The sequence below is a fragment of the Pongo pygmaeus genome, chromosome 8, assembly GCF_028885625.2.
Source record: "Pongo pygmaeus isolate AG05252 chromosome 8, NHGRI_mPonPyg2-v2.0_pri, whole genome shotgun sequence".
Lineage (NCBI taxonomy): Eukaryota > Metazoa > Chordata > Mammalia > Primates > Hominidae > Pongo > Pongo pygmaeus.
In genome coordinates this window covers 46707230-46732381 of record NC_072381.2, presented here as the reverse complement: position 1 = coordinate 46732381, position 25152 = coordinate 46707230, and the positions used below count along the sequence as shown (strand labels likewise).

The following is a 25152-nucleotide window of genomic DNA, read 5'->3' as shown; positions in this document are numbered from 1 at the left end:
CTATTTTACTGTCTTAATTTTTGTTTTTTTGATTTTGTAGTGTTATGCTTTGTTTCCTTTCTCATTTTGTATTGCATACTTTCTATAAACTTGTAATTATCTTGGTAATTGGAGGTTATGTAAAACATTTTAAAGTTATAACAATATTAATATGTCATAACTTCAGTTGAATAAAAAACTATACCTCTTTACATCCTGTAGTGTTTTTTTTGTTTGTTTGTTTTGTTTTGTTTTTGAGACGGAGTCTCGCTCTGTCACTCAGGCTGGAGTGCAGTGGTGTGATCTCGGCTCACTGCAACCTCCGCCTCCCAGGTTCAAGCAATGCTCTGCCTCAGCCTCCCGAGTAGCTGAGATTGCAGGCACCCACCACCATGACCGGCTAATTTTTTATACTTTTAGTAGAGACGGGGTTTCACCATCTTAGCCAAGCTGGTCTTGACCTCCTAACTTCGTGATCCACCCATCTCAGCCTCCTAAAGTGCTGGGATTACAGGCATGAGCCATTGTGCCCAGGTTTACATCCTGTAGTTTTTTATTATTACAAATATTATTTTATATTGTGTATCTATTAACAGATTTATGCAGTTTTTCTGTTCAAATTCTATAGCAGAATTTTAAGAGATTTTGCTTCATGATTATGGTAGTAAACAATTGTATATGTGTTTATATATTTACATTTAACAGAAAGCTTTATAGTTTCATGTAGTTTTTCAAGGCTGTTCAGCATCATTATATTTTTCAACATATGGACTCTTTTTGGCATTAAAAAAAATAAACAGCATCTCACTATGTTACTCAGGCTCATCTTGAACTCTTAGCCTCAACTAATCTGCCTGCCTTGGCCTCCCAAGACTCTGGGATTACAGACATGAGCCACTGGTGCCTGGCCACCATGTAGCATTTCTTGTGGGACCTTGCTAGTGGTGATAAATACCTTCACCTTTTGTTTATTTTGTAAGTTCTTTATTGTTTCCTCATTTTTAATTCCAGAATAATTCCAAATAATTTCAAAGCAAACAGTATTGATTGGTATTAGTTTTTCTTTTATCACATAAAAATTTGGAAATTTCTCATCCTCTTTTATCTTCAGATAATCCCTCTACTACTTTTTCCCTACATTCATCTTCTAAGATTTCTTTTCCAAATGTAGTAATCTACTTAATGGTGTTCAATATGTTTAACATTCCATGTTTTCATTTTGTTTTGCAATTTTATTTTATTTCATTTTACTTTATTTTATTTTATTTTATTTATTTATTTTTTTTGAGACAGAGTCTCGCTCTGTCACCCAGGCTGGAGTGCAGTGGCGTGATCTCGGCTCACTGCAAGCTCCGCCTGCCAGGTTCACGCCATTCTCCTGCCTCAGCCTCCTGAGTAGCTGGGACTACAGGCACCCGCCACTATGCCCAGCTAATTTTTTGTATTTTTTAGTAGAGACGGGGTTTTACCGTGTTAGTCAGGATGGTCTCGATCTCCTGACTTCGTGATCTGCCCTTCTCAGCCTCCCAAAGTGCTGGGATTACAGGCATGAGCCACCATGCCCAGCCAATTTTATTTTTTTTTGTTTCATATTTTAGAGTATGCCACCTCAACATCAGTTAATTGTGTTTTTAGTTTTTATTTTGTATGGTAATTGTGAATGACAATATTCAACTCTGTACACTTTAAGACAGTGTGGAGCCAAAGTTAAATATGAATCAGTCATATGTCTATTCCCAATATAATAATTTCTGTGTTTGTGTATACACATATTATTTCTGTATTGTTTATGACTTGTATGTTTGTGAGTGATCAGTGGTCGTTTTATCTGAGTAGTCATAAAAAGTCTCCTGCTTCTAATATCTATTTGGGAATCTATTTTTGTGTGGGAGAAATACATTTTTGATTTGAAGGTAATTTTAAAAACTATCAATTTTGTCCCTTTTTTAGGTATTATTACTGTTTATTTTTAATTATCGAGAACATAAAATTTAGAATCTTTATTTAAAAATATGTAGTTTATATTAATTATATTGACATTATTATACAACGTATCTCTAGAATGTTTTTGTCTTGCAGAACTAAAACTGTGAATACACATTAAACAACTACTCATTTCTCCCATTTTCTGGCCTTTACAAACAATTCTGTTTTCCTGTTTTTGAGTCTAACTGCTTTAAATATCTCATGTAAGTGGATTCATACAGTATTTTTTGTGGCTGACGTATGTTGTTTTGCATAATTTCACGAAAGTTTATTATGGTTGTTAGAATATTTCCTTTTTTTTTAGATGGAGTTTTGCCCTTGTTGCCCAGGCTGGAGTGCAGTGCAGTGATCTCAGCTCACCGCAATCTCCGCCTCCCAAGTTCCAAGCCATTCTCCTTCCTCAGCCTCCTGAGAGGAGGCTGGGGTTACAGGCATGCACCACCATGCCTGGCTAATTTTTGTATTTTACTACAGACAGCGTTTTTCCATGTTGGTCAGGCTGGTCTCGAACTCCCAAACTCAGGTGATTCGCCCAGCTTGGCCTCCCAAAGTGCTGGGATTACAGGTGTGAGCCAGTGTGCCCAGCCTGTATTTCCTGTTTTTAAACACTGAGTAATATTCCATTATTTTTATGTTTCAAATTATATTTATCCAGTAATCTGGGGAGAAAAATTTGCATTGCTTTCACCTATTGCCTGTCAATAACAATGCTGTAAAAATTATGGATGTGCAGCCGGGCGCGCTGGCTCACGCCTGTGATACCAGCACTTTGGGAGGCCAAGGTGGGCAGATCATGAAGTCAGGAGATCGAGACTAGCCTGGCTAACACAGTGAAACCCCGTCTCCACTAAAAATACAAAAAAATTAGCCGGGTGTGGTGGCAGGTGCCTACAGTCCCAGCTACTTGGGAGGCTGAGGCAGGAGAATGGCATGAACCTGGGAGATGGAGGTTGCAATGAGCCTAGATTGTGCCACTGCACTCCAGCCTGGGCAACAGAGCGAGACTCCATCTAAAAAAAAAAAAAATTATGGATGTACAAATAACTCTTCCTGTGATTATATGTGTGAGAGTTTATATTTATACTACATTCTGTTTATTTGGTCTAGTTCACTTTTTATAATCAAACCAAATTGTTTTAAGTCTATATAATGTGTTTTGAAATCAGGGAATTGTGATGCCTCCGATGTTGTTCCTCTCCTTGAAGATTATTGGGTGTTTCATTGTTTCTTAAAATTTCATGTAATTTTGGGGTTGCTTTTTCTATTTCTGCTAAAATAAAATTAGATATTTGAAAGAGATTGCATTAAATCTGTAGACTACACTGAGCAGTATGGGCAGCTTCACAATATTAATTATTTTACCCTTTGATCATGCTGAATATTAATTATTTTACCCTTTGAGCATGCTGAAGAGTTGTGTTGTTTAATTTTCATGTATTTGTAAATTTTTTAGTTTTGTTTTTGTTGATTTCTACTCTCATTCCATTTTGGTCATAAAAAGTAATCTATCATTTTCAATTTTTAAAGATTTAGTAAGTTTTTTTTTTTATCATGGCCTAACAGGCAGTTTATCAAAGAGAATGTATGTGAGCTATTGAGAATGCTTGTACCCTGCTATTGTTAAGGGGTGTTCTTTGTTAGGCATAGTATTGTTTTATACTGCTTTCTTTGTATATTTTTTTCTTTTTGAGATGGAGTCTTGGTGTGTCACCGAGGCTGGACTGCAGTGCCGCAATCTTGACTCACTGCAAACCCCGCCTCCCTGGTTCAAGCAATTCTCCTGCCTTAGCCTCCTGAGTAGCTGGGATTACAGGCGCCTGCTACCGCAACTGGCTATTTTTAGTAGAGATGGGGTTTTAGTAGAGATAGGGTTTCGCCATGTTGGCCAGGCTGGTCTTAAACTCCTTACTTCAGGTGATCTGTCCTCCTTGGCCTCCCAAAGTGCTGGAATTACAAGCATGAGCCACTTGTCCCCATCTGTACTGCTTTCAGTTTCTCTTTTCCTTTTTTTTTTTTTTTGAGACAGAGTCTCGCTCTCACCCAGGCTGGAGTGCAGTGGTGCAATCTCGTCTCACTGCAAGCTCCGCCTCCTGGGTTCATGCCATTCTCCTGCCTCAGCCTCCTGAGTACCTAGGATTACAGGCACCTGCCACCACACCCTGCTAATTTTTTGTATTTTTAGTAGAGACCGGGTTTCATCGTATTAGCCAGGATGGTCTCGATCTCCTGACCCCGTGATCGCCTGCCTCGGCCTCCCAAAGTGCTGGGATTACAGGCGTGAGCCACCATACCCGGCCCTCTTTTCTATTATTAATATTGTTTTGTTTTATTGTTCATTGCAGAAATTGAAGTATTAAAATATCTTATTATAATTATATTGCTTTCTGTTTGTTGCTTTAATTCTGTCAATTTTTGCTTTGTATTTTTGGAAACCTCATGTGAGAAATACACATACACACACAAACATATAAATATATGTATGCACATATTTGTCATACATTTTCAATAAATGATGTCTTTATTATTGTTTAATAACCTTTTTTCTCTTGTGAATTTTGATATAAAGTATATTTTATAAAATAAGAGAGTTGTTGACTTACGACGTATTTCGTATAATACAATTTTGATCTCTTCTGCTCTCATTTGGTTAATGTTTGCCGAAATGTCTTCTTCCACTTGCCACTTTCAGGCTGATTTCACTACTAGATCTCAAGTGACTCTTGAAGAAAGGCAAGTTGGATCTTGGTATATAAAATTTTATATAATCCCTCTATTCAATGTATGTGTATTGATTGGAAAGTCTATTTTTAAAATATTTATTTTCTGAAGACAAAGATTATTGTTATTTTATTGTTTAATGATTCTTGCATGTCTGTTTCTCATTCTATCTTCCTTTATGTCTTTTTGATTTTTGTATGGATAGGCTGTCACTTCTTTCTTATTTCCTTTTTTGTATCTATACAGACATTTTCTTTGTGGGTGCCTTCAGGATTATATAAAAACCTCTTAAAATTTCAACAATATATTTTGAAGTGGTGAAATTTAAATTCAGGTTCATGCACAAATTATTTATTCCATCTGTTCTCAACTTAGTTATTGATGTCACCAAACATATCTATTTATGTTATATGTTTATTAACAGATGTTTATTATTATTTTTAGCTTTTATCTTTAGATTTTAGAGAATAATTAAATAAAACTTTTTTGGTATTATGATAATGCTACAGGATTTTTTGGTATAATATTTGCATATCTTTATATCTTTCCTAGAAAGCTATCTGTTTTTATATGATAGTTTTGTTTTTTAGCGTCATATAGTTTTAGTAGGAGGACTCTTCTCAGCATTTTTTGTAGGGCACATGTAGTGTTGATATAATTTTTCCACATTTGGTTATCTTTAGAGGTCTTTACTTTTTCTTCATTTTGTAGCACAGTTTTGCTGGTTATATTATTCTTACATAGAAGCTAGTTTTCACTTGGCACCTCTACTATAGCACACAATTTCCTTCTGGCCTGCAAGGTTTTTGTTGAAAGAGTCACTGGGTATATCATAGAACCATAATTATGTATTTTCCAGCATTCAAGATTCTCTTCTTGTCTGTGACTTTGGGAACTTTGCTTTGCATGTCTTGTTATGGATCTGTGTGTTTCCTAGTTTTAGTATGTTGAGATTCTTCATTTTTACAACCTTATTTTCTTACTTTTGAGAATTTCTCAGGTATTCTTAATTTTTTGAGACAGTGTCTTGCTCTGTCACCCGGGGTTGAGTACAGTGGCATGATTGCAGCTTACTGCAGCCTTGGATTCCCTAGGCTTACGTGATCCTCCTACCTCAGCCTCCCATTTACTGGGACCACAGGTGTGTGCCAATACACCTGACTAATTTTAATTTTTATAGAGGAGAAGTATTGCCATGTTTCCCGGTTTAAACTTGAACTCCCTAGGTTCAAGCGATCTGCCTGCCTCAAACTCCCAAAGTGCTGGGACTACAGACATGAGCCACCACACCTGGCCTCAATCATTATTTCTATTTGTATTTTCTACTTCCATAATTTCTATTATATTTTTCATCTTTTCCTCAATATTCTATTTTTTCTGATTTTATTTAGTTACCTGTGTTCCCATTTAGGTTAAATATTTAAAATTAATATGTACATCTTTATATTCATGGTGGTTTTCTGACAGTTTTGAGTTTTTTTTTTTACTTAGGCCATGTCACTGTAATATTTTGTATGTATTGTACTCTTTGGTTGAGATTTGAACATTAACAAACAGCCACCTGTCACAATCTTTATAATGCAGTGTTGTCCTAACATAGTCTGAAACCAATTGTCTCAATTAGAGATTCTGGGAGCCTATCAAATATGTTATGATGTGTCTTGTGTGGAATTTTGTGTTGATTATTCAGTTAAAGAGGTTTGCCTGTGTTTCTTAAACAGTCTATAATTACTCCCTATACATATTGCATGTCTGTGGTACTGTAGTTTGTTGCTGTAATATTTACCTTTGATCTCAGCAGACTCAAGCTGTTATTTCAAAGTATACCATCATTTCTTCAGCACATTTTGTCACTGGAGACAGAAACAAGTCTCTGTAAAAGTGCCCAGAAGCCAGAAGTAAAAATACATGAGCTAGTTTTTTTTTTTTCTATATTAAGGAAGATGCCAGGCATTGCAGTTTACTTCTAAAAGTGCCATGCTGCATTATGGAGGAGGAAAGGTGTTGGGCAAATGTAACAAACTTTTCTATCCATTCAGTATGGCTTGTGGCATTTTTCTCACCTGGTACACTGAACACACTTAACTCATTTTTAGATTTTCCATAAAGACATTTTGGTCAGTACAGTTTTGTTATAAGTCTATAAAAGAATTAAGACCTGTGATTTTTTGTTATGCCATGTTGCTAATGTACTTTGTATAATTTTATGTATTAGATTTGTAAACAATAGATTTGTATATTCACATGGGCCTAGTGAGATAATTTGTTATTTTTATTTATTTCAGCTGTGTTCTCATTTCACCCAAGACCTTTGGCTAGATCAGAACATAAAAAATTCATTTCAAAAAGTGATACCGAGAAGATATGGGAAATGTAGACATGAGAATTTACAAATAAAAAAAGGCTGTAAAAGTTTGAATGCATCTAAGGTGCAGGAAGGAGGTTATAATGGACTTAACCAATGTTTGTCGATTACTCAGAGCAAAATACTTCAAAGTAATACATGTGTGAAAGTCTTTAGGAAATTTTCAAATTCAAATAGACTTAGGAGAAGACATACTGGAGAGAAACCTTTCAAATGTAAAGAATGTGGCCAATTCTTTCACAGGTTCTTACACCTAAGACAACATCAGATAATTCATACTGAAGAGAAACCCTACCAATGTGAAGAATGTGGCAAAGAGTTTAAGCAGTCTTCAGGTCTTACTATACATGAGAGAATTCATACTAAAGAGAGACCCTACAAGTGTGAAGAATGTGACAAAGCCTTTAAACAATCTTCAAAACTGAATAAACATAAGAAAATTTATACTGGAGATGCAACCTACAAATGTGAAGAATGTGGCAAAGCCTTTTCCTATTCCTCAACCCTTACTCAACATAACATAGTTCATACTGAAGACAAACCCTACAAATATGAAGAATGTGGCAAAGCTTTGAAGTAGTCTTTAAACCTGACCATACATAAGATTATTCATATGGGAGAGAAGCCCTACAAATGTGATGAATGTGGCAAAGCCTTTAGAAAATCCTCAAAACTGAAAGAACATAAAAGAATTCATACTTGAGAGAAACCCTATAAATGTGAAGAATGTGGCAAAGCTTTTTACTCTTCCTCAGGCCTTACTCAATATAACATAGTTCATACTGGAGAGAAACCCTACAAATGTAAAGATTGTGGCAAAATTTTTAAGTGGTCTTCAGACCTTACTATACATCAGAGAATTCATAGTGGAGAGAAACCCTACAAATGTGAAGAATGTGGCAAAGCCTTTAAACAATCCTCAAAACTGAATGAACATATAAGAGCTCATACTGGAGAGAAATCCTACAAATGCGAAGAATGTGGCAAAGCTTTTAAGCAACCTTCAGGCCTTACTCTACATAAAAGAATTCATACTGGAGAGAACCCTTACAAATTCGAAGAATGTGGTAAAGCCTTTTATTGGTTTTTAAGCTTTACTAAACATAAGATAATTCATAGGGGAGAGAAACGCTACAAATATCAAGAATGTGGCAAAGCTTTTAAGTGGTCTTCAAACCTTACTATACACAAGAGAATTCATATGGGAGAGAAACCCTGCAAATGCGAAGACTGTGGCAAAGCTTGTAAGCAGTCTTTGGGCCTTACTATACAAAAGAGAATTCATACTGAAAAGAAACCCTACAAATGTGAAGAATGTGGTAAAGCCTTTTACTGGTCCTTAAGCTTTACTAAACATAAGACAGTTCATACTGGAGAGAAGCACTACAAATGTCAAGAATGCATCAAAGCTTTTAAGCATCTTCAAACCTTACTATACATAGGAGAATTCATACTGGAGAGAAACCCTACAATTGTGAAAAATGTGGCAAAGCCTTTTACTGTTCCTCAAACCTTATTCAACATAACATAGTTCATACTGAAGAGAAACACTACAAATGTCAAGAATGGGCAAAGCTTTTGAGAAGTCTTTAGACCTTAATGTACATAAGATAATTCATATTGGAGAGAAACCCTACAGATATGAAGAATGTGGCAAAGTCTTTAAACAATCCTCAAACCTGAATGAACGTAAGATAACTCGTAGTGGAGAGGAATCCTACAAATGTGAACAATATGGCAAAGGCTTTTACTGTTCCTCAAGCCTTACTAAGCGTAAGATAGTTCATACTGAAGAGAAACCATACAAATGTGAAGAATGTGGCAAAGCTTTTAAGTGGTCCTCTGAGCTTACTATACATCAGAGAATTCATACTGAAGAGAAACCCTATAAATGTGAAGAATGTGTCAGAGTCTTTAAACACTCCTCAAAACTGAATGAACATAAGAGAAATCATACTGGAGAGAAACCCTACAAATGTGAAGCAGTCTTCAGGCCTTACTATACATAAGAGGATTCATACTGGAGAGGAATCCAGAAATGTGAAGAATGTTGCAAAGCCTTTTACTGGTCCTTAAGCTTTACTAAACATAAGAGAGTTCATACTGGAGAGATACCCTACAAATGACAAGAATGTGGCAAAACTTTTTCTTGTTCCTCAAGTTTACTCGACATAAGAGAGTTCATACTGAAGAGATATCCCACAAATTTAAAGAATGTGGGAAAGTCTTTAACCAGTCCTTTAGCCTTACTAAACTTATGAAAATTCATACTGGAAAAAAATCATACAAATCGGAAGACTATGGCAAGATCTTTTAAGTATTGCTCAAATATATCCAGCCATAATTCATACTAAAGATTATGCCTATGAACCTAAAAAAGTTTGGCAAACCTTATGTATACACCTCAAACTTTCCTAAGCATTGGAGAAATATCAGTGAGAAACCTCAGAAAACTGAACAACGTGGCAAGGGCTTTAAATGGTTGTCACATCTTACTGTAGGTAAAATAATCGATAGTGGAGAAAATCTCTACAAACAAAGAATGTGTCAAAACTTCCAACATGCTCATACCTTATGGCACATAAAAGCATTTATACTTGAAAAATTATACAGAGTGTGGAAAAGCCATTTCTATCTGCTCACATCATAGTCAACATCAGGAAGTTCATACTTAATAAAATTATTATAAATGTAATTACTGCTGAAAGACCTTGGAAAATATAAACCCTTAAAATAAAAAAGAGTATTCTGGAGACAAACATTACAAATATAAAGAGGGTTGTAATACCTTTACTTGCCCTATATAATGTACAGATTTTATGCTAGAAGAAAACTCTAAAGGAATTACTCAAACTTGTTCGGCATCAGAGAATTTATGTTGAAGAAAACCGTACAAATGTAATAAATGTGGAAAAACATTTGTTCAGAAACTACAGCTTACAAAACACCACACAGTTTATAATAAAAGATATTTTTGCAGATGGAATACATGTGTAAAAATAGTCAAAATTAAGTCTTTGTAAATTTTAGAAAATTCACAGTAGGAAGAACTAAGGCACTGGCACTTAAGACATTACACTAAATCAGAATGTTCTGTATAGAAAGTAATTCAAAGCTAAAACTGTTGGATAATTTATTTGTATATAAGTTCAAGAGGAGTGGAAGGTTATTTTTTGCAGAGTTATAATTACATTCAAGGTATATGTTTTCCTTGAAAAAAATGTAGATTTTTTGAAAAGCAAATAGGTAATTCAACTGTAAAATTGCCTCATGCTGTTCCTTTTTTCCTGTTGTTTGTGTAAAAGCATGTCATCAATTTCTGTTGCATCAGAAATCTGAGAGATTCCTTTCTTATTAGGTAGGCATCATTCATTAACTTTTCCATGGAAGAGTAAGGATATTAAAATGTAAGATGCGTAATGAAAATCTAATTGGAGAGGCTCTTTATGGCTGACTTTTAACATTGTTCATGTGATGCATGAGTTATGTGTTTAGAGTAATATTCTGCATTATAGTGAGAGGAAAACTTTGAGTTTTAGTAATCAATTGTTTTACCAATTGTACTTTTATGTAATAAAATGTAGGGAATTTTAAAATTCTTTTATAAGACTGTGATAACTTATCTTTTAAATTAAACGAAATAGTTTTATACTTTTTAAGATGTGCATTTAGTAAAGTGTCATGTCACCAACTTTAATGTATCCCACCTTATTAAAGATGTAGCTAAAAGATGGTAACATAGTAGAATGACCTCTCTAGCAATCTCTTTTGCCTGTGGCATTAAACTGAAAAGTTTAAGAGTATTGTTTCAATGGGTAAAATGTACATTTGTTTATGTTTTAAATTTTTGTAGGAACATAATATTGTTTACCTATTTATGGCATATATAGAATATTTTCATACAGGCATACAATTTATAATCACATCAGAGTAAATGAGGTATTCTTTACCTAATGCATTTATTTTTTTGTATTACAGACAATCCAATTAAACATTTTTAGTTATTTAAAAATGTACAAGTAAATTATTACTGGCTACAGAGATTTTTTATGGTCATTATAATAATTACATAGTAGTATAATAAGGTATCTCACATTTCTAAGTCCTGAATGAATATTTTAAAAAATTTGTCATATATATTTTCAACAAATGGCCTCTCTGCCTGTAAACTCATACAGACTGTTAGTTTTTACTTACATGATGCTAAATATACAAATATATTACTCTTAAGATAAACATTAGGTGTAAGAAAATTGTGGGGCAAGTAATTGTGTGAGTGTGAGTGTACCTATTTTCAGAAGACAAGCAATATTGGAACAAAATATCACTTTAATAAAGTGGACAAATTGTTTACTAGAAAACCAGAAACCTCAGTGATTTTGAATAATATCTGTATTCTCTGCATTTTATTTAATTAATTACTGTGAAGTCTTATGAACTGTGTTTCCGAATCTTTCCATGCAAATTCTTTCTTTCATGTGCCTGGTACTCATGGTAGACTGATTTTTTTTTCATATATTTTGTATTTATAATTTATTAAGTGTTCATTATGTGAGTTGCTCAGGTATTCCAAGAATTTTTATAAAATTTAGTAATGCACGCAAAATAATTTTTCAATGTTATTTCACAATGAGTGTATTAACTTATATTTCTTTTGTTGCTTTCTTTCTTCTTTTTTTTTTTGAGATGGTGTCTCGCTCTGTCGCCCAGGCTAGAGTGCAGTGGTGGGATCTCAGCTCACTACAACCTCTGCCTGCTGGGTTCAAGCAATTCTCTTGCCTCAGCCTCCTAAGTAGCTGGGACTACAGGCATATGCCACCATGCCCGGCTAATGTTTTTGTATTTTTAATAGAGACTGTGTTTCACTATACTGGCCAGAGTGGCCTCGAACTCCTGACCTCGTGGTCCACCCACCTCGGCCTCCCAAGGTGCTGGGATTACAGGCATGAGCCACTGCATCTGACCAACTTATATTTCATTTAGTTAGAACATCCCATTTTGTTATTTTAATTGGAGAAACCTGTGTAAGCTAAGTTTCCTTTACTTATTGTTCCTTTTACTCTTTATAATTGACATAGGTGAATTTATTCATTCAGCCAATTTGTTTAGGTAAATACTGGGGAAGCTTCATAAGTCATAAAGATATTTTGATATGTAAATGTAGCAAACACAATGCTTGCTGTGTAATAGAGGCACCATTATTGGCCATAAATATTTCTGCTGGAGTTAGTTTGTAGCTCCAAGTAAAGATAAAGAAATATGCATGGTGAAGAAACAAAATTCTGTATGTGGAGAGGACATTGTTCTTATGCTGCAAAACTGACTTTCTGAATTTAAAGAGACATTCTGCTTATTTTCTGATTATCTTTAGTTTTGTTTGTGTGTCTACTTATGTTTATCCCAACTGTGTATGCATCACAGCCCTTCTTTTTCTTCTTTGTGTTATGGCTACATTTTTATTGCTGTTTGTTTTGTGCCATGTCATTTCACACAGTACTTTGTAGGTTCTGATGAGAAGTTTGTCAATGTAACTTTCAGATCCATTAATTGAGATAAAAGGCATGCAGTGTTCACAGGTGAGAGGAATAAATCAGTCAGAATTTCTTGTCTTTGTAAAACCAAACTTCTATTAAATTTTAACACAGTCTGTGTGGGGTGGCTCACACCTGTGATCCCAGCACTTTGGGAGGCTGAGGTGGGAGAATCACTAGGTCAAGAGATTTGAGACCTTCCTGGCCAATATGGTGAAACCCCATCTCTACTAAAAATACAAAAATTAGCTGGGCATGGTGGCATCACCTGTTGACCTAGCCATTCAGGAGGCTGAGGCAGGAGAATCTCTTGAACCCGGGAGGAAGAGGTTGCAGTGAGCTAAGATCGCGCCACTGCATTCCAGCCTGATGACAGAGCGAGACTTCATCTCAAAAAAAAAAAAAAAAAATTAACACAATATGTGGAAAATATAAAATTAGTTAGAAGATATGTCTTAGAAATTGAACTTTTAGAAGAGTTAATGGTAAGCAGAGAATGTTAAATTTAATTTTTTATTACATACTTACAGCTCAACTTAAGTTTTCATTCAGAATCTTTTATTTTGGTGTGAATGTTAAATATTCGAAAATAATAGAATGACATCTGTGGATTTCACATGTGAAATAATCTTTTTCATATTAATGTTAAAATCTTGAGGAATTTCTCACACTTGTGTACGGTACTTTTTTATTGGGTGCAGTTTTACAATTTAGAGGTTTCATTCTTTGTCACCTAACTAGTCAATCCTTGGTCATTTTATCTGGAAAAATTTTAAAGATCATGGCATCTTAGTTGAAAAATTTCTACAGTGATCTGGGATGCAAACTTATTTACTCTCTTCAGAGTGGTTTAATCATGTGAACCACAGCAACACCTGCCCTTTTTGTGTCTTCTCTATCATTACCACCAGCACCAGAAACTCCAGGTGTCCCAAGCTCAAAGTAAAAGCCCCAAGGTACATTGGCTTCTCCCATGCTCTGTGCTGGGTCCCGAAAACATGGTGGTAAATATTAGAGTTCATATGGTCATGAGTGACTAGGTGACAAAACAGCACAAAAACTATGTATCTTTCATACTATTCAGACAGGTTTATGACGAAAACACAGAGTCAGAATTTGAAACATTGTCATTTTTAATAGTTTTAATAGTTTTTGTAATATAGTTTTTATATTTTAAAATTCACTGATAAAATATGTATTTATTTTGTAAAATAGTATTTTGAAGTAAATATACATTGTCGATGCCTAATTTTAGGTAATTGTCAAATGCTTTGCCTCACACAATTATTATTTTTTTGGTGAGAAGACAACATTTACTGTCTTAGCATTTTTTCAGAAACACAATACATGCATTATAATCTCTTGATTTTTCTTATCCAACTGTAATTATGTAATCAAGATACGTTTTGTAGAATCCACATGTGAGTGAGATCATGAGATATTAACCTTTCTGTGCCTTATTTCAACAACTATAGTGTCCTTTAGGTTTATCTTTGTGATTAAAAATAAGATTTTTCTGTTTAAAATACAGTATTCCATTGTATGTATATACCATAGTGTCTGTATTTCCTCGTTGGACAATGGACACATATGTTGATTCTATATTTTGGCTTCTGTAAAGTGTGCTGCAACAAACAGAATTGCAGATGTCTGTTCATCAATCTAGTTTCGTTTGTTTTGTGATAGATATCCAGTAGTTCAATTACATGTTAGATCTTAACTGTTTTGCAAAATTTATATTTTTCATAATGGCTATTTTTATTTACATTGACACAACCAGTGTGAAAGCTTTCCTCTTTCTCTTTTTTCAAGTTTACCAACAATTTTTTTAAACATTCTAACAGGAGTGAGTTTATGTCTTAGAGTTGTTTTGGTTTGCCTTTCCTTGATGATAATTGACTTTGAGCCATATTCATCTATCTGCCAAGCTATATGTATGTCTTTCTTTGAAAATTATTTATATACATCTTTTGCTTATTTTTAATGGTTATTTGTTTTCTGTTGTATAGTCCTTTGAGTTTCTTATATATTTTTGATATTAACTGCTTTTCACATGTATAATTTGCAAATATTTTCTTCCATTTTTCAGTTATGTCATTCTGCTGATTGTATCTGTTGGTGTGCAGCAGCTTCTTAATTTTAAGGAATCTGATTTGTCTATTTCCCCCTAAAATTTTGAGGTTAAACCCAAGAGTCACTGCCCAGACCAATGTTATGGGGCATTGATTCTATATTTCCTCATCTTAGTTTTAGATTCTCAGGTCTCACATTTAAGTATCTAATTTGAGTTAATTTTTATATATGGTGTGAGATGAAGGTCTGATTTTATTATTTTGCATGTGGATATATATTTTCTCAGCATCGTTTATAAAAGAGACTTTTTTAAAAAAAAATTGTCATCTTTATTTACAATCAGTTGTCTGTAAATACATGAATTTATTTCTGGTCTTTCTCTTTTGCTGTATTGGTCTATGTGTCCATTTTTATGCAAGTAATACTCTGTTTTGATTACTGTAGCTTTGTTGGACATTTAAAAGTCAGGTAGAGTGATTCCTTCAGCCTTTTATTTTTCATTTTTTTGCTTGATTTTCTAAGCTATTCAAGGCCTTTTGTGGGGCAATATACATTTTAGATTTTTTAAAACCATTTCTGTGGAGAATTTAACTGGTATTTTAATAGAATTTTTATTATATCTGTATATCAGTTTGTGTAATGCAGATATTTAACAATATTAATCATGCCCATTTATGAATTAGAAATATCTTTTTGTTTGAATATTATTTATTTTCTAACCTCTTTTTTTTTAGATTATAATGTACCGATCTTTCACCTTTTTGGTTACATTCATTTCTAAGTATAGTTACTGCTGCAATTATTGTAGATGGGATTGTTTTTTGGTTTTATTTTCCAATACTTTATTGTTGGTATATAGAAATGTTACTGAATTTTTTATGTTGATTTTGTATCCTGCAAGTTTAGTAAATTTGCTTATTCTAATAATTTTTTGTGAAGTCCTAGGTTTTTCTATACTTAAGATTATGTCATCTGCAAGGAAAATATAATTTATCTTCTTCATTTTATTTGATTGCTTTGATTTTATTGAGTAATTTTTCTGTCTTGGTCATTTTGTATTATGTTCAGTAAGATTGAAGAAATTGGGCTGGGCATGGTGGCTCACACCTGTAATCCCAGCACTGTGGGAGGCCAAGGTGGATGGATCACGAGGTCAGGAGATCAAGACCATCCTGGCTAACAAGGTGAAACCCCGTCTCTACTAAAAATACAAAAATTAGGCAGGCATGGTGGCACGCAGCTGTAGTCCCAGCTACTCAGGAGGCTGAGGCCGGATAATGGCATGAACCTGGGAGGCGGAGCTTGCAGTGAGCCAAGTTTGCACCACTGCACTCCAGCCTAGGCAACAGAGCGAGACTCCATCTCAAAAAAAAAAAAAAAAAGATTGGAGAAATTGGACTTCCGTGTCTTGTTCTAGCTCTTAGAGAAAAGGCTTACAGTTTTTCCTTATTTAGTATGTTGTTAGGTGTGCATTGTTGTTACACATGACATTACCTTGAATTGCATTTATTTTATAACTAGTTCAAGAGATTTATTATGAGGAGATACTGAATTTTGTTACACTTTCATTATGCATCTATTTGAATGTTACAGTTGTGACAACCAATCCCACAAAAATACAAAAGATGCTTGCAGACTACTATAAATATCTCTGCGCACACCAACTAGAAAATCTAGAGGAAATAAATAAACTCTTAGAAACATACAACCTCCCAAGATTGAATCAGGAATAAACAGAAGTCTTGAAGAAACCAAAAATGTGTAAGTAAATTGAATTGGTGATTTAAAAAAAACTACCAATTATAAAAAGTGCCAAACCAGATGCATTCACAGCATGATTTTATCACGTATACAAAAATGAGTTGGCTGTAATTCTACAGAAAGTATTCCAAAAAATTAAAGTGGGGCTTCTTCCTAATTAATTCTATCATAATATTAGTGTCATCTTGATATATTAATCCGGTAAAGACACAACAAAAAAAATTACAGGCCAATATCCCTGATGAATACAGACACAAAAATTATTCATGAAATGCTTGCAAACTGAGTCAGGAAATCAAAGTTATTTCACTGCAACTATGTGGACATTATTCTGTGAATGCAGGAATGTTTTAACATGTGCAATCTATAAATGTGATTCAACATATGAAAATAATTTTAAAAAACCACATTATCTCAATAGATGTGGAAATAGCAATTAATAAAATGTAATATCTATTTATGAAAAAAATTCTCAAAAAACGATGAATTGAAGGAACATACCTCAAAATAATAACAGCCATATAAGACAAATCCTCAGCCAACATCATACTGAACAGGTGAAAGATTAATGCATCCTTCCTAAAAATTGAAATAAGAAAAGAATGTGCACTGTCACCACTTGTATTCAACATAGTTCTGAAAGTTTTAGCCAGAACAATCAGGCAAAATAAAGAAAGAAAAAGCACTCAAATAAGAAAAGAGGAAGTCAACTTATCTATCTTTACTGATGATACAACTGTCTACCTACTATAAAGACTCCTCCAAAAGACTCTTAAGCCTAATAAAAGACTTCAGCAAAATCTCAGGGCAACAACAACAAAAAGCAAAACAACATTCAAGAATGAGCAACATTTCTATACACCAGTAACACTTAAGCAGAGCAAAATTGAGAACACAATCCAGTTTACAATAGCCAGAAACAAAAAATAAAATAGTGATCCATTAAACAAAGGTTAAATATCTCTACTGGAAGAACTACAAACCACTACTGAAAGAAATCAGACACAGTGCAAATAAATGGAAGAGTATTTCATGCTAATGGATTAGAATTATTAAAAAGTTCATACTGCCCAAAGCAATCAACAGTTTATTTCTATCACTCTACCAATGCCATTTTTAATAAAATTAGACAAAAAACTATTCTAAAATTTATATGAAAACAAAAAAGCTCAAATAGCCAAGGCTATACTAAACAAAAAGAATAAACCTGGAGACATTATGTTACCAAACTTCAACCTTTACCACAAGCTACGGTAACCAATATAATATGGATGCAGATACACACACACACACACACACACACACACACACACACACACACCCCATTGAACAGAAGAGAGAGCCCTGAAATGAAGCTGAACTCTTACAATTAATTGATTTTTGACAGCATCAACAGAAATAAACAGAAAGAACTCCTTACCCAAAAAAAGGTGCTGGAAAAACTGGTTAGTCATACGCAGAAGAGGAAAACTCGACCCCTACTTCTCATGATATAGAAAATTAACTCAAGATACATTAAAGACTTATCTGTAAGAGTTCAACCTATAAAAATCCTAGAAGAAAACTTAGAAAATTATCTCCTTGGCATTGGTCTCTGTAAAGTATTAATGACTACATCCTCAAAAGTGAAAGCAACAAAAATAAAAATTAAAAATTGTGACCTGCACAGCAAGAGAAACTATTAACAAAATAAACAGACAACCTACAGTATGGGCTAGAATATGTGTAAACTGCACACAACAAATAACTAATATATACGTTTTATAAGGAATTTAAGAAAAAATGTTGACAAAAATGTGAACATATACTTTTAAAAGAAAGACAAAAAAAGCAGCCAACAAACATGAAAAATTGATTAACATTTCTAATGATTAGAGAGATGTAAATCCAAACCACAATGTGATACCATCTCACCCCAGTCTAAATGGCTATTATTAAAAAGTAAAAAAAAAAAAAAACAGATGTTAAAATTGTGTAGAAAAGAGGACCCTGATATACTCTTAGTGGGAATGCAAATTAGTTCACCTCCTGTAAAATGCATTTTGGGGATTTCTCAAAGGAGTAAAACTAAAGTTACCATTTGACCCAGCAGCCTCACTACTGGGCATACACCCAAATACAAATAAATTATTCTACCAAAAATACACCTGCACTCGTATGTTTAGTGCAGCACTAGTCACAATAGCAAAGACGTGGAATGAAACCATGTGCTCATAAATCTTAAGATGGATTTTTAAAATTAGGTAATTACACACCATCCAATACTATGCAGCCACTGAGGAAGAATCATGTAATACTCCTTGAAGCAACATGGATGCAGCTCAAGGTCATGATCCTAAGCAAATTAACACAGAACAGAAAACCAAATACTACATTTTCTCACTTATAATGGAAGCTAAACATTGGGTACACATGGAAGCAAAGATGAGAACAATAAACACTAAGGATTCCAAAATGGAGGGAGAAGGGGTACAAGAGTTAAAAAGTACTTGTCATTTATAATGTACAGTACTTGGGCAATGGGATTATTAATTGCCCAAATCTCAACTTCATGCAGTAAACCTATGTTACAAATCTGCACGTGTATCCTTGAATCCAAAATACAAATAATAAAATACTTTGTGATATAATGTCATGTTAGATTTCTCCAGTTTTGGTTAATGGTTGAAATTAAGGGTGGAAGACAGAATTTTGTCCCCTTTAGACATAGGGGTGAATGTTTCTATAATAGGTCTCCTGACATCCTATAAGCTATTTTCTCTGAAAGCTCTCAGCCTTAGTCTTGAGTGTGCAGCTAAAATAAATGACTGTACATCAAGCTTGTCCAACTCATGGCCTACAGGCTGCATGTGGCCCAATATGGCTTTCAGTGCAGCCCTAAACAAATTCATAAACTTTCTAAAAGCATTATGAGTTTTTGTGACTTTTTTATAATCATTGGTGTATTTTATGTATGGCTCAAGACAAATCTAGTGTGTCCCAGGGAAGCCAAAAGATTGGACACCCCTGCTCTACATCTTTATTTTTCATCTATTTACAGTACGCTAGATGATAGTGTTAATTTATTACTCTACTCCTTTGGGAAACAAAGATGGTCAGTGGTTTAAGTTTTTTTAGAACCATTTTTGAAAATATGAAGCTATGGTAATCATACCTAAGTGACATAATTAGGAAATAAAATTTCTAGAAAAAGCATGAAAGCGTTATGGTTAAAGTTCAAGAACAATGAAATGGGAGTAATGGTTATTTAAGACAACAGTCCTGCAAAGGCAATCATTTCATCACAACCATTTTGGTGAAAAAGAATAATGTGTCAGAAGGAATTTTTAGAATAATTTTCTGATTATATGGCAGTGTTAAATTTTTATTTGTATTATTTGTCATATATAAGTCTGTAAATCAAAAAGAAGATGGCATGACTTTCAGATGAATCTTTTCACACATATATTCTCCCTAGAAGGGCACTGGTGTGTTTTTCAAAAGGGGTAGCATTGCTGGCCTTCATTGTGCTGCTATGTTTGTGTGCTAAATGAAGGCAGAAAGTGAAGCAGAGTCAACCAGGACGTTTCTAGTTTCTACATCCATATCATCTGAAATCTAGTGTTATGTCAACTAGAAATAATCCTGGGCTAAGTATTTTAAAACTGAAAAAAAATGCATTGATAAATATATTTTTAGTTTATTTTTATAGTTTATAAAAATTTATAGTTTCTGACTTATTGTAAGTTAAAACAATTTGAACATGTAGATAACTAAAAGTTCCATCTAGATGATGGTATTAATATTTAATTACTTATGATTGTGAGCCACAATTGCCCCATTTGGCTTACTGAAAAGCAGTATTTTAAATGGAGAATAGGATTTCCATAATTCCAAGCATATGGATCTTTTAAGATAAGCACTATGCTTAGATTTGAATAGATTGTGTTTGTAGTAACAGGAACTTTAATATTTTTTCTAATAGGAGCAAAAAAAGCAATAGAAATAGGTAGTTAAAATTAGTTCAAAAGAAACTTCACATGTGGTCATTTAAGGAGTAGCTGGGATTATAGGCATGTGCCACCATGCCCAGCTAATTTTGTATTTTTAGTAGAGATGGGGTTTCACCAGGTTCATCAGGCTGGTCTCGAATGACTGACTTCAGGTGATCCCCCTACCTCGGCCTCCCAAAGTGCTGGGATTACAGGTGTGAGCCACCGTACGTGGCCAGAAAAAGTATTCTTATGTTACTGTTTCTGAAACTTTCAGAAACTTTAGTCGACTCAATGGATGATGATGTACATGCAGACCACAAATTATAAATAAAATAATAGGCTCCTTTTAGCTTTTAATATTAAAACTAAATATATGTCAAAAGTAAAATTAGTGGCTCTTTTAAGTCATAAGAAGAATGTCAGTGTTAGAAAGCCTTTACCAAAATATTTGTGTTAGGCTTAGTAATGAGTGCTTTGCACCAAAAATTAAGTTCATTTGTTTTTATATCTGTCTTTTTTCTTTTGTTATTTCTAGAAGTATTTTAATTTTAAAATGTAAACTATGACTGTGTTAAATGCCTTCATTTCTATGCCTTTTTGTTAATATTTTGCCTGACTGAGAAGATGAGTTTTTAAAAAAATTTTCTTGAATCGAGACCATTAATTAACATTGAGACAAAATAGTAATGAAAATCGACCTTGATTAGTAAAACAATTATCTAGCTCCTAGTAATCCTTACCTGTCTCACTCAACATAAAGTCTACATCTTCTCATCTCTCAGTTATAAGGAAGTGGCGTTTGATCGAATTGGTCAGCACGACATTGGGTAAAATGTAACTATGTTTTGGTCTGGCAGTTGAACTGATTTACTACCAAAGAAGTTGATTTTTTTAGTATGTGATATTTTACTATTTTCTATTTATTTAGGGAAACTAAACTGACAAAGCATGAAATTAAAATTTTATTTCAAATGGAAAATGCTTAAACATTTTTTATAGTAACTAAGGCTAAAAATATTTTTGGATTTTTAAATTAAAGAACATCTCAAGTACTTCAAGTTACCTTCCTCTGGCAGTAGATTGTATTTTACTTTATTGCTAAAATGGAGTTTGGCTGTCTTTTTTGACTGTATTCATCATTTTCATTCTATTTTTTTGTGCAATATTTGCGTCATGCATTTCACATTTTAATACTTGTAGTTCATGCGATGTGATTTTCAAACAATTGTCCTATTTACATGGCAAGCCATCTGCTTAATCAGCAGTCACTTTATTTTCAGTCTTTTCAAAGCCACTTTGCCTGAAAAGCAAAGAGACCATTCAACCCAGTGTGCCAAGCTGGTTCCCTCCAGTGACCATCTATTCAAATTCACACAGGTGATCTTTTGGTGAAGGAAGGAAGGTGCACTTCAACAGCATTGTCACAGCAATGTGGAACAGATATTATAAAATACAAGACGAAACATTGCCTTCAAGGAAAAAAAGTTGATTTTTCTTATTCTGTGTACATGAGTATCTAATGGTTGTAAGGTTGAGAATGAAGAGTAAAGTTGGGCCAGGCGCAGTGGCTCACGCCTGTAATCCCAGCACTTTGGGAGGCCGCGGCGGGCGGATCACAAGGTCAGGAGATCGAGACCATCCTGGCTAACACGGTGAAAGCCGGTCTCTACTAAAAAATACAAAAAATTAGCCAGGCATCGTGGCGGGCGCCTGTAGTCCCAGCTACTCAGGAGGCTGAGGCAGGAGAATGGCCTGAACCCGGAAGGCGGAGCTTGCAGTGAGCCGAGATTGCGCCACTGCACTCAAGCCTGGGCGACAGAGCGAGACTCCATCTCAAAAAAAAAAAAAAAGAAGTAAAGTTAGAGAAAGAAAATGCTTTATATCAGTAGTACCTTCTTGTTTGTCTAACACATCCTGAATGGTTTTGTCAAGTGTTAGGTTGGCATATCCATCATTTGTTAGACTCTGATAATCATTTTCTATCTTATCAGTGTAATTATGCAATTGACATCATCTGGAGTTGATGTCTTTGTTTATTATTTAAATTATTAAATAATAATTTAATAAAACTATTAAATTATTATTGATAAAAATATTAGGTTTTATTTGCCTGTTTGTTTTACTACAGAACATTTGATACCAGTAAGCTTAAGTCCCTTGAACCTTTGAAAAAAAATGCTTTAGCTTTTCCTGTTTGGAAAGTCAAATTTGGTCAAAAGTAAATATAACAACAAACTTGAATATAAATTATTTTTAATTGAATCCAAAAAATTGAATAAAACAATACATTTGATATTTACTTGAGTATATGTCAGAAATTTTCAAAAAATTCAAATAGATACAAATTTGTGACTGAGCTGAAACTTGAAAAATATACCTGCTTTCATGACAAATCATTTTGTGATCACATTAATTTTCAATTTAGCCATGTTTTATAGTAGACTTCAGTAAAAGTCAGCTGTGGTCCAAATGTAAATATTGACATATTAGAGAAGAACATGTTGGTGATAAAGAATGCAAAACAAAGCATAATAGTACTTGCCTTGATTTATTCCCAACCACCAACTCTGAGACCAAGATTTAACTGTTACATCAACATTGTCCACAGTGGAAAAAGCAGAATTTTAAAATCAAACACATCTGAGCTTGATTTGGGTCATTAGCCGTGTGTCCAGGATAAATTATTCCACAACCTTGAAGCTTTAGTTTTTTTTTTTTTAGATGGAGTCTCACTCTTGTCACCCAGGCTGGAGTGCAATGGTGCAATCTCAGCTCAGTGCAACCTCCACTTCCCAGGTTCAAGCAATTCTCCTGCCTCAGTCCCCCGAGTAGCTGGGATTACAGATGCCTGCCACCATGCCTGGCTAATTTTTGTATTTTTAGTAGAGACGGGTTTCACCATGTTGGCCAGGCTGGTCGCGAACACCTGACCTCAGGTGATCCGCCCACCTCAGCCTCCCAAAGTGCTGGGATAATAGGTGTGAGCCGCTGCACCCTGCCTTATCTTTATTATTAATAGAATTACTATTTCTTCTAGGGCTGTTTTAATTCATACATTGTAGCTATAAGTATTTTTCATTACAAGTCTTGTCTAAATATGGTAAATATTTGAAAATAAGATTATCATTTAAAAATATTTTATTGTGATTGTATACATTCTGTTATATTTAATGCATTTTTTAAATGCTAATTTTTTATTTGTTGCAGGAAGTCAGGGACCCCAAACAGAGGGACTGGCTGAAGCCATGGCAGAAGAATGTGGATTGTGAAGATTTCATGGACATTTATTAGTTCCCTAAATTAATGCTTTTATAATTTCCTATGTCTGTCTTTACTGCAATCTCTAAACACAAATCGTGAAGATTTCATGGACACTTATCACTTCCCCAGTCAATACCCTTGTGATTTCCTATGCCTGTCTTTACTTTAATCTCTTAATCCTGTCAGCTGAGGAGGATGTATGTCACCTAAGGACCCTGTGATAATTACGTTAACTGTACAAATTGTAGAGCATGTGTGTTTGAACAATATGAAATCTGGGCACCTTGAAAAAAGAACAGGATAACAGCAATTGTTCAGGGAATAAGAGAGATAACCCTAAACTCTGACCACCAGTGAACCAGGCAGAACAGAGCCATATTTCTCTTCTTTCAAAAGCAAATGGGAGAAATATTGCTGAATTCTTTTTCTCAGCAAGGAACATCCCTGAGAAAGAGAATGCACCCCTGAGGGTGGGTCTATAAATGGCCCCCTTGAGTGTGGCCATCTTCTATGGTTGAAACTGTAGGGATGAAATAAACCCCAGTCTCCCATAGCACTCCCAGGCTTATTAGGAAGAGGAAATTCCCGCCTAATAAATTTTGGTCAGACCGGTTGCTCTCAAACCCTGTCTCCTGATAAGATGTTATCAGTGACAAGGGTGCCTGAAACTTCATTAGCAATTTTAATTTCTCCCTGGTCCTGTGGTCCTGTGATCTCACCCTGCTTCCATTTGCCTTGTGATATTCTGTTACCTTGTGAAGTACATGATCTTTGTGACCCACACCTTATTCCTACACTCCCTCCCCTTTTGAAAGTCCCTAATAAAAACTTGCTGGTTTTGCGGCTTGGGGGGCATCATGGAACCTATCGACATGTGAAGTCTCCCCCAGATGCCCAGCTTTAAAGTTTCTCTCTTTTGTACTCTGTCCCTTTATTTCTCAAACCGGCCAACGCTTAGGGAAAATAGAAAAGAACCTACGTGACTATCGGGGCAGGTTCCCCAATACTTATTGGCATAATAGACTAAGGGTTTCTGTATTGTGACTTTGGTAATTTTTACAAATGGTTTTTACCTGGTACTGTTGGAGTTAGGCTGAATTTTGAACCAGTAGATTTGTTGTTTACCTTATGTGGTTTTGGTTTCATTTGTTCTATATGTATAATGCATATTCTTTTGGGGGTAATTTGGCTTTATTTCTGCTTTTTTATTTTTACATCTGGGACTGGAGAAATTGCTAGAATTTCAATAAGGTTGATTTGAAATCAGGCAACAGAAAATCCCAGAAAAGACTGAAGTTTGCATGTACTGGATAATGCCTTTAGGTGAGGTTTATACATAAAACACAATTCAGTAAAATTTATATAATCATTACAAGTTTGTTAAATTTGAGAACAAAATGCCTGTGACATATTAGGTACTTGTCTGTTTGTCTTTGACATCCCTATCTTGGAGAAGCTGATATTACATGAAAGGATATTGCTAATATAATATAATAAGATGTGG

General features: G+C 34.4%; 1 protein-coding gene across 1 annotated transcript in view; it reads left to right on the top strand.

Annotated features, from left to right (window-relative positions):
* LOC134740150 (putative zinc finger protein 66) overlaps positions 1-8599 on the top strand; it is a 32338-nt gene extending 23739 nt beyond the window's left edge. The window contains exon 2 of the mRNA XM_063669803.1: positions 6969-8599. Coding sequence (XP_063525873.1) covers positions 6969-7628 — 660 coding nt within the window. The 3' untranslated portion in view covers positions 7629-8599. The remainder of the gene's footprint in view (positions 1-6968) is intronic.
* The last annotated feature ends 16553 nt before the right edge of the window (positions 8600-25152 follow it).